Source organism: Pteropus medius, unplaced genomic scaffold (assembly GCF_902729225.1).
Source record: "Pteropus medius unplaced genomic scaffold, Ma_sr-lr_union100, whole genome shotgun sequence".
NCBI lineage: Eukaryota > Metazoa > Chordata > Mammalia > Chiroptera > Pteropodidae > Pteropus > Pteropus medius.
In genome coordinates, this window is record NW_024356249.1 from 18,386,760 (window position 1) to 18,398,188 (window position 11,429).

General features: G+C 30.4%; 1 protein-coding gene across 2 annotated transcripts in view; it reads left to right on the plus strand.

The window, feature by feature from the left end:
* The window catches only part of ASZ1 (ankyrin repeat, SAM and basic leucine zipper domain containing 1), a 53,202-nt gene extending 42,110 nt beyond the window's left edge, over window positions 1-11,092 (plus strand). For both annotated transcript variants that reach the window (XM_039860558.1, XM_039860559.1), the window contains 4 exons: window positions 265-374; window positions 6,438-6,543; window positions 7,360-7,473; window positions 10,565-11,092. In XM_039860558.1, coding sequence (XP_039716492.1) covers window positions 265-374; window positions 6,438-6,543; window positions 7,360-7,473; window positions 10,565-10,717 — 483 coding nt within the window. In that variant the 3' untranslated portion in view covers window positions 10,718-11,092. The remainder of the gene's footprint in view (window positions 1-264; window positions 375-6,437; window positions 6,544-7,359; window positions 7,474-10,564) is intronic.
* The last annotated feature ends 337 nt before the right edge of the window (window positions 11,093-11,429 follow it).

The following is an 11,429-nucleotide window of genomic DNA, read 5'->3' on the forward strand; positions in this document are numbered from 1 at the left end:
AATGTAGTAATATGTTTTTAGAATCCATTACAGTTGTTATGTATTGCAAAAAATTGACTGTAGTTACTATATTTCTAAATATTTTAATGATGTAACCTTTTCAAAGTTATAAGCAAATCATGTTTTCAGTATGTTTGTTATTTTTCAATATGTATCTTTTTTCAAGATGTAAACTGATCACATAAGAATCTCCTTTAGTAATTTCGAATATTAACTTATTCAAGTATGACTACTTTATTGAACCTTAAAATTATTTCTGTTCAGAATGGAATTACCAATAGAGATCAGCAGAAAATTCTGGCTGCGCTTAAAGAACTAGAGGTAGAAGAAATAAAATTTGGAGAATTACCCGAAGTGGCAAAGTTGGAAATCAGGTAAAATTAACTTATCGGTTTACATTACTGTAGTTTAGAACCAACTGTTCTTTTATAGTTTAATTTTTATAATGTCTTAGTCATTTTACTTGATACCATAATTTATCTAGGGAAACGAATAGTTCATTTTGCAACATACTGTGTTCTAAAATGGGAGGTGCTTTATAAAGTCAATTTTGAAAAAGTCATTTTAGCAGAACAACGCACCTTCTTGTTAACTCACATAAACTCATTTTTTGTTTTATTTTTTATTGCATTTTGTTAAATGAACTATAAAAGAGATGCCATGCTTTTCGTAGTATAGCTTTTACTCTCTTTAAATCATTTTAAGTGTCAAATGGAAAATTCAAAGTAGTGATAGTTTCACTTAGGGAAAAAAAGAGTTTCTCATGTAGCTTGTCTCTATTTTCAGCCTTATTCTGTAAGAAATTATGTTACCTATAAAGTTAATTTTTAATATTATAAACTTAACAAACAGTGATTATTAGTAATATTAGTAACCTAAAATTTATTTTGAAAATAACATTTGATTTTATTAATATATTATGGAGCATTAAAGGATTTTAACTTTTTAATTGAAATAATTATAGATTAACAGGAAATTTACAAGGATGTATACGGGGAGGGCCCATGCACCCTTCACCCAGTCTCATTCAGTTTTAATGCCTTGCATCACTAAAGTACAATATCAAAACCAGAAAACTGATATTGATACAATCCACATAGCTTATTCGTATTTCACCAATTATACATGCACTCATTTGCATATGTGTGTATAGCGCTATGCAATTTTATCACATATGTAGCTTCATGTAATTGTTGTCATAATCAGTATACCTAACATACCATTATCACAAGGCTCCCTCATACTGCCCCTTTATAGCCACACCCATCTCTTCTCTCATCCCTAACCCCTAGCAACTAATAATTTGTTATCCATTTTTAAATGATCTTATTTCATGAATGTTACATAAATGGAATCATACAGTATGTATCCTTTTTTGATTGGCCTTTTTCAGTCAGTCTAATTTCTTTGAGTTTCATCCAAGTTATATTCTATAAAATATAATACTTATAAATGCAGTAGTATCACCACTAGTTAGCTTGCCTAAAACTAACATTGCAACTATGATAAATGTTAATTAAACATATGAATAATAGATTTCTGCACCATTTTAGAATTTAGAGAAGTCTTCCAGGGAATAATATAGGTGATCCAGATTTCTTTAAAAAAAAAAACTTTATTGCAGAGTTAAATATTTGCCTTTCTCTTAATATATCTCCTTATAACAAGATCTATATTCAAAATAATGCCTCATCAATGTTTCAAAATGACATTATAGCTCTTAAATATTTGAAGACATTGTAAGGATTTCAGTTGTGAGGACTTAAAATCAGCTCACCTTGAATCACTTTGTTCATTTCTTTACTTCTTTAATTTATTGTTTCTATGAAGGAATATTCTAAGTTCTACATGACTTAATTGCAAATTAAATTTTTTAATATAACTTATTTATATGATGGCAGAGTTGCCTGTATAAATTTACTTTGTAGGATTTAATAAACTTAAAGTATGTGGAGAATCCTGAATGGTTCACTTATTAAAACTGGTGAATTTTTTAAAAATAAAACTGGCAGACATACATTTCAGGAATTTGACCTAGTTATTAAATCACAGACTTTGTTTACATGGTGTTATGGAAAAGGTTTTACTTCCATTTGTTCAAAGTCATTCTTTAAAAAAGAAATTAGTCATTAAGTCATAAGAAAACTAACAGCAAGAAAAGTTGAACTGATTGATTATAATCTTCTGGTAATGTGACTTCAACAATTTAGCTACTGATTTATTTTAAGATACTTTTCTTCTCTGTGTTAAATTTTCTAAAATAGTCTCTTTTATAGGAGCACATGCCACAGTACATTTACTTTTTTCTGCACTTAGCTTTAGTGTGTTTGCAGAATTATAGAATGCAATTTACAAGTGTTAATAACCATTCTGTTACTACTTTGAAATATTCCAAGCAGCAACAGTTTTCATTCATGTCTTGACATTTTTAACAGTTTCTGTCCAGACCCTTTCTCTGAGCCTACCTGACATCTAATTGAATGTATCAAAGATATCTCAGCATTATGTCCATTAAGGAAACTGTCCTCCAAAAAGAAAAATCTGTATAGACACAAAATTTTATGTGAAAATATATTGTTCACATCTATTATAAGCATTCTAAAATTGGAAAGTAAATATATAAGAGGAATTGTTGAATTTAGTTGCATCAATATAATTATTCTGTCACTTAACATATTTTGAGAGTTAAGGTCATGGAGAAATACTCATAATAAGTATAAAAGGCACAATATAAAATGGAGTGTGAGGTGTAATGCAATTTGTATATATGCGTACAAAATACTGGAAGAAAATGTGTACTATAAGAAAATATTCTGAAAGAAAATAGTTATTTGGATAATAGAGTATTGGTAATTTTAATTTTTTTAGATATTCGACAATGAGCACATAGTATGTTTATTTGGAGTACCTTTATTTAAAGTATAAATTTTAGCCTGTTTTAGTCAGTTTACACTGTTATGCCGCAATAACAAATAATCTAAATGACTTCTAAATCTAAATCTAATAACAAAGTTTTTTTTTTAACACAGTTTATTTCTTGATCATCTATATCATAGGTCAGCTGCCAGTGGCTTTCCTCCTTGTTATTATTCTGAGAACAGGCTGGAGAAACAGCTCCACCCACGACATGTTGCTATTGTGGCAGAGAGAAAAAGAGAGATGGCAGAACCAGTCAATGGTTCTGTCCAAAAGTTAAACGGTCACATTTTATTTGACAGAGCGAGTCACATAAGGCCAGGCCTTATGTCACTGAGACATGAAGTATAATCCTCTGGCAGAGAGAGGCCTGGTAGTATTTGGCTCAGTAGAAAATGCATGGTAACTTAATCAAATAAAATAGTCTACAATACCTATGTCATATTTGCTTATTTTAAATTCTCGGAATAGGTACACAATTATCAGGGCTGCTGTGTGAAGGTCTATAGGGTGACTGCTGTACATTCGTAGGGCTATACGTAGTGTATGACGAATGGCATAATATAAAGTTATTTTTTACAATTTGCCTGTTCATATTCAATGACTCTGAACATTATACATCACAAGAATGGTATATATTTTTCTTTCAGTCATTAAGACTGAAATGTTGTTCATAATATTACTTGCTTATTTGAACTGAGTTGTTAACTTACCAGTCTTACTTTCTTCAGAATAAGAGCTTATAAGTTTATATTTCACATATATGTGTGAAGTGCCTATCTAAAATTATATACCTGCTCTCAGTTGATACTTTGAATGACATTTCTTAATTTCTTTAATGGATCTTAACTTCCTTGAGCTCATTAAATAAAAAATACACAGGGCACTAATTATTTGAGTAATTATTCTTTTCACTGATAACAAATAAAATCAGAGTATTTAAAGAGCACTAAGTGTACCTTGTATAAATATTACATGGAAACAAAATATAAGTAATGACTGCTGTTGTCTTGACAGAAATATGTTCAGGTTCTTCTGTTCTTTATAAAGATCAGAAAGAAAATGGAATGAAAAAGAATTATATTGTTTTGAAAATGCCTTTGCTAAAATATCTAAATTTTTTAATTTCAGTTTGCTTTTATAAAGCAACCATCAGACACTCAGACACTTTTCGTTATGGGTGTCTTGATTATACATTTAGGTTCATAAAATTTAAATTGTTTTATATAAACTTTATTTTTCAACCTAATCGCTAAGAAAAAATACTTGCTTTAAATTAAAATATTATATAAGTCCTAGCAATGTGTCTTAGGACAGTTTGCTATTAAGTGTCATTGGAGGTTGACCTTGGTTGCTTTTTATAACCTTTCCTTCTAGAAAGAGCATGAAAGAAACTTTATAAAATATATAATCAAAACTTGTACCTTGTAAAAATTTTCATTTGGACTCAGAAGTATCTTTTGGTTCCATAGTAGTTGTTTTTGTTTGCATTTTTATTCTATACTACTAACTGACTTTCCAGAAAGGTCATTTCATATACTTGTTGACTCTTAATGAGCTTAATTTTTGTCATTCCACTAGAGGGTAATATCTTATGTTACTGTAATCTCATGTTCATTATCCATTTAAATTTTTTCTCTGAATTACCTATTCATATTTGGTCCACTTTTGTATTAGGTTGTATAAGTTTCTGTGTAGCTTTCATTGTAAATTAGCTTCTGTCACTGAAACTAATCTAGTCACCAGTGTCTCTTCATTGCCAGAATCAGTGGATTTATCTTAATTATTTAATGTGCTTAACCTTTTCCTCGCTCTTGAATCCCCTTCATTGCCTTTCATAACAGACTTTAACTCCTGATTTTCTTCTTCTCAGGCTACTTTTCCTTTGATTTAGCTTTTTTGCTCTACCCCTGTCAACGCTCCCTTTTTCACAATATGTATCTTATTTCTTTGTGGTCTTCTCCATGACCCTGTTTTGATTTCTATCAATGACCAAATTACAGATGCTTCTAATACTACTGTGGTTTGTGCCTACATTCACAATTGAAGGAAAGACTGAATTTCTATTAGAGGTTAGTGAAAATAAAGATGTAATTTTTTCCCATCTAAGTTCACTAGCTCCGTGAATTCTTTCTAGTTTCATGAATCTGTGGACTCCAGGGTAAGTACTCCTACAAGACTGACATCTACTGCTGCTTACCAGTCGTTGGCCGCCTGCATGTCTCATATCACTGCCATCATCATTATGATTAAGTTTGTTTGAATGCCATCTTTGTGCTAGATGGTATTCATACATTATCTCCTTCAATCTTCCTGGCAGTCCTATTATCTCAATTCTAGATATATGGAAACATTTGGCTGAAGATTAGGTTTGCCCAAGATCATAAATGGAAGCTGAATTCAGACTCAAGTCTTCCTGATTCTAGAGTCTATAGCTCTTAACTATTCTACCATAGAGTTTTGTCTTCACCCCATTTTCTTCCCTACCACCCACTCCCAGATTCACTTTCCTGCTTGGTGACAGCACTTTCCACTGAAACCAAAAAAACTTAGAATCATTTTAGACTCTTCCTTTTCTTTTACACGTGTTTTTCACTTTATTCTCCTGAATGTTTCTTGAACCACCATTCCATCCAGTCAGACTGCCCTGCCAGATCCTTAGTTAAAGCTTTCCTTCATCATCTCTTAGATGGATGTTTCCATTAGTCTCCTCTAATTATTCTCTCTACTTCCACTTTTGTGTTCTTTTAATATACACCACACTCCCCAGATAAGCCTTCTCATACAAAAATCTGATTTTCTACTTTACTATTTAAAATTCTTTAGTACTACAGTATCAAAAAGGTAAAAATTTTAATTCTATAGTATGTCACAGAAATTCTTAAATGGTTATATCCTGCCTCTTTTCTTACTACTTTCCCATAATTGTGCATTAGTTATATCTTGGTGACCTCCTGTTCCCATACTTTTGCACCCCCTATTCTCTCCATCTAGAATTCTTTCTCTTCCTTACTACCTGACAAACTTATTCTCAAGCTCCAGACTCAGTTTAGGTTATCACCTCTGTGAAGCATTACCAATTCCCTATTCCCATTATACTGAGTTCATTATCTCTGAGTTTCAGATGTCTCAACTATAAAATTATATTAACATCTACCTTATAGAAGTTGTTAGGAGGAATTAAAAGAAAAATAAATGTAATTAATGCAGTGCCTGCACATAGTAGATCCTCAAAATTGGTACTTTTATATTCTTCATATGTCCCTGTGAATGACAATGTTGTAATTATATTTCTATGTACAGAGGCAATTGTACATCTGCCTCTCATCTTGAACTTTGAGATCCTCAAGATTGGAGATTTGGTTTCTTTGTATACCCAATGTCTATTTCAGTTGCTAATACATATTAGCTATTCTATACTTTTTAGAGATCTAATGTTATGACTACACACCAAGTAACTAGCCCAGTAGAATGAAGTAAATTGCTCATATTAATGATTCCTGTTTGTTTCCTCTCTTTAGCGGTGATGAGTTCCTCAACTTTCTTCTGAAATTAAATAAACAATGTGGCCATTTAATAACAGCTGTACAGAATATCATTACAGAGTTGCCTGTAAATTCTCACAAGGTATTCTACAAAAGTTATTAAGTGAAAAGTATCAATGCTGAAGAACATTCCAGATAAGTCAATGATAATTCAGTAAACAGTTGTGATCTGGTAAAATTATATCTTCTAAAAAATTATATAAGACCTAAATAAGTCACTACATTTAATATTACTCTTTTATATACTAATTGAAAAACCTTGTCTTCTAGCGCTCAAGAAAAGGAAAATAAGTCAGACTAAAAATTAAACTGATCTATGTATTGAACTTACCATTTGTTCTTAAGGGAATTTAATTGTTTAAAATATAAAGTGACAGAAGACCCAAGTGAAAGTTGAAACAAAACAGTGTGTTGAGTGTTATTAAAAACCATATCAATATAAGGTTTTTTTAATGAAGGAAATTTTAAATACAGTAAGTGTAAGTGACCTGTAAAAGCAAACATTTTGTAGAGTTTTTCATATGATTTGGTTTTAACTGTTTGTCTATAGTGAAAAAAATTTAATATACTTGTTTTCCTGTGATTTTTATATAACACTAACATGAGAATAATGTCATTCCTAAAATTTTATGAATTTATTTTTTCACCATAAATATTATTATTAGTCTCCCTAAAGTTATATATATCACATATATTTAGTAAATGCATTCAGGAAACTGATTTGACTATTTATATAAAATTAGTGACTTCTTTTTTTGGTGTTAGAATTTATCCTGAACAAAAAATACTCTTCAGTTAAATAATTTAACATTTGCAAATGTTATATAATTTTTGTGAATATAAAGTTGTGAAAATTGTTTCCTATTCTTTAAAATGTAACTTTTGAAAATATTAACAGATAGTACTCGAATGGGCTTCTCCTCGGAATTTTACTTCAGTTTGTGAAGAACTGGTTAGTAATGTTGAACATTTGAGTGAAGAGGTCTGCAAACTAAAAGACTTAATTCAGAAGGTATATATATTTAATACAAAAACGAGGGAAATAGTTTGTAGCATAGTATATTAGACAATGAGGTAATTCTGACAAAAGCAGCTTAAGCTCCCTCTAGACAATTGGAAAGAGGACAAATGCATACTAAAAGAACAATGACATATCATTTTCTTCTTTTAAATTATCAGGAAGAAATGTATTTACTCGACCCATTTCTGGTTAAAGTTCGCCAAACTGACAGTCTCATGTGAGACTGGAGTCACAACCCTTTTCAGAAACAGTTCGGCAAGATGTGCCAAGAACCATAAAAATATTTGTATCTTTCATTAGTATTTTAATGATTCTAAAATTGTCTGTACAGCAGAAAAATTAAATAAATTATGGTACACTTACTTATTATAATGCTGTGCAGCCATTTGAAAAAAAATAATGAAAATCAAATACGAACTTGTTAAAGATATGAAGTTATATTTGTAAGTTTTACTTATGTGTAAATGTGCAGATAAAAAATTACCAAAACTAAAGTTTATTAGCTCTGTTACTGAAGTAGGATTGTGGATGAACTATTCCCTTTATTTTTTAGATTATGTTTTATTCTTTAAGTTTTCTTAAAAGTATGGGCTTTTTGGGTTCTTGTTTCTATACTCATATAGAAGTATATATCTGGATTTAAAGACAGGTGATTTTTCCTTTAAGAAAATTTGCTGTTACAAAATCTAAACTGCTGAAATAGGGAAGTCTTTTGAAGATAGATAATAAAGGAAAGCACTTTCACTTGACTAAAGAACTCACTTCTGAGTTCTCCAAGTCTATCTAATAAGTTTGATTATCTATTAAAATTTTAATACATGATGTGAGCATTAGATTATACATTACATTTTTATAGCATCAACCCATAAGTCATTTAATATTTTTATTATATTTCATCAAAGTTTTCTTCAAATTTTATTTTGAAAGTCAAAATAAAGGTCATTTGTCTTTCTAGCTATTAACATATGTTCAATCAAAAAGAGTCTTTTGAAAAACTGAGCAGAAAATTGTGAAGCAAATTCTACAAAAAAGTAGGAGAATAAAGACATTTTAAATAGGGCAAATGAGCAATATATTTCAAAATTCTTATAGAAGATGACTTCATTACAGAGAAGGAGACATCTTAGAAGTTGTATTATCTCTGACATTTATTCATTCAACAAACAAGAGTGCCTGCTGTATGTCAGGCAAATTGCTACACAGGCTAGGAAGAGCCTGAACTTGCTGACAGCATGGAAATTATAGCACCATCCATCTTCACTTACCTCCATCATCTAGAAGAATTGAAGGAAAATTATATTGATTTTACTTAGTATGATGTTTTTCATGGGAATCCAAGGAAAACTTGCAAGGATTTTTGTAAAGATACTTCCTGAAAAGAATCAACTTTTAATGTGTAGTATAGGAAATTCCCTAAGACATCTTAGCCTCATATTGGCAATTATTTGGTTTCTTCAAGACAAACTAAAAATATTTTGGATAGGGGTGGAGAATTGAGATAAAATTAGACCAGATTTTTCTTAAAAGAGTGAATTTAAGAAACACCGCTTCAGGGGTGACTTTGACTCTGAAACATAAATAATTCAGTCAGCTACCATAGTTTTTATTTCAAATGTATACTGCAAGCAGAAATTTCAGCTTTCTTTATCTAAATGGGAGGTCTTTTTTCCTGTGATCTTCTTTACCTTGAATCTACACATTATGTAAAGGCTAGCTTTGAAAATGCATTTATTGATTTATAATAATGGTAGATGCAGTTCTTTGGAAAGGAAAATCTTAATTTGGAGCAAGCTAGTACACTGGTTTTCTGGATTAGTCTTAAACAAGTGGTAATCGCCATAGATTTGATTTAAATAACTATGAATTTGGAAGTATTCTTAATATGCCTGTTTAGTTTATGATATTTTAGAGTTTACCAATTACTGAGGGTTCTTTTTATAAAGAACCGTATGAATTATCATAGATAAGTGTATGGAGGTAACGGAGAGAAGGGTGGGAGAGGTCAAGGCTAGACTTTAGCACCACATCACTCTCTTTCAAACCAACACACTGACAGGCTCCTGTCAGAAAGGGTCATTCTTAAGTAATTGGTTAATAAAAGGAATGACTGTGTCAGGATTCAGTAAATGGAGCATCAGTGTCAAAAAGGAATCTGTTGCTGAATGAAGCCATTTGGAAGTATAGACCAAGAATACAGTATTAATGAGATTGTCATTGAAGTCCATTTCTGCTATGAATTTAAAATGAATTTTGCAGGCTTTTTAAATTATTTACACTGTAGATTTTAGAAGTAGTTATTCTTGCTAATGTTGAAAGTACTTGTCACCATTCCAGCACAGGATGCTTCTAGTAAATATCACTCTATAAGTATGCCTGCTTGTTTTTATCTTTCAAAGATCTCTTGGTTTCTGTTCATGCTCCCTCTTCTTCCCTCCCCCAACAACTGCCTCCTCTCTTCCCCTCCTCTCCCTTCTCCTTCCCCCACACACAATTGGGGGACCTTCTTTAGCAAGAAAGTTCTCTGTATGGGAATTGAAAAACTGAGTCATATACTTTTATTGCTGAGAAGTACTAAAAGAACCACTTAAGTTTTTGTTGACATTTATTCCTGCATTTGTACTTAAATGAAGGGTTAAACTTCTAGCATTAGCATCAAATCTTCCAGTTTTTGTTAACTTTCATGTGTTATAGGTACGCTATAAGAATGGTTAACTTTTTTGTAAGAAATCAATTGATATTTAATGCAGAAGGAAAAAATAATTGCCATTTCTTATAGGTAGAAATAGAAACTAACATTAAAGGAACTTTATTTCATGACATAAAAACATGATATCAAAAGGTAATAGTCTACAAGAGTATTTTTATGAAACTAACGATTTAATATAATATGTTCTTATGAAAAAAAAAAGACTGTCTTTCAAGATATATGTGTTCACTTTAAATTTTCCATGGGAATCTTGCACTGGCTACATCTAAATCATGTGTTTTAACAAAGATATATTATATTTTTAAAAATTAAATATATTTTTATTTTTAGTACACCGTACATTAACTCTTTTCTTTTTCCCATACTAAATAACAGTTGCAAAATGAAAGAGAAAATGATCCAACTCACATACCATTAATAGAAGAAGTATCTACATGGAATAGTAGAATTTTGAAGAGGACAGCTTTCACAGTATGCGGATTTGGGTTTCTTCTTTTCATTTGCAAGCTAACTTTCCAGAGAAAATAATCTTAGTATTTGTTTTGAGTAATGTATGTATATCTTATTCAGATTACCTAAAAATGTTGCTTTTAACCATTTATGGCACAATATAACTACATCCTTTGCCAGTACACCATAGAAAAATTATGATAGCATAGAACAGAAAGTTTTTTTTTAGAAAGTGGTGTCAGTTTGAGTTAAAATATAATTTGTTACATTTTTATGTTAATTTTGATCAAGCAGTAACTTCTAAGTGATTCTTAAGTTTGATCCTATGACTAAATCACATTCAAAATAAAAGTTTTATCTAATATTCTTTGGCATTTAAAAGTGTGTTCATTTCTCAATCTTTGCAAAACCTGTAGTGTTCATAAATCAATAGCATTTTTTTAGTTCTTATTTTTCTCTTCCCTTATTATAGAATAAGGAATTTCTATATAATTCTTTTAGTTATTTAACATTATTAGGAAATTATTAATTTTGAAAGTAGTCCAGAGAATGTAAAGGATAAAGATAAAATGTAAAATTTTTGTATTATGGATTAAAAACCTAGGAAAATATTTTAAATTTAAAGTAAAAAAGAAGAAAATTCATAGAATAGTGTGGAGAGAACAAAAGGGTCAGATCCAATTTAGCAGAGACTATAGTAGTTAAATCTTGCTTGATTTAGTACCATATTTAGAACAGATGCCATTGATCTGCATCTGTACTGGAGAGTAAACATCAAACAAAGGAAAAA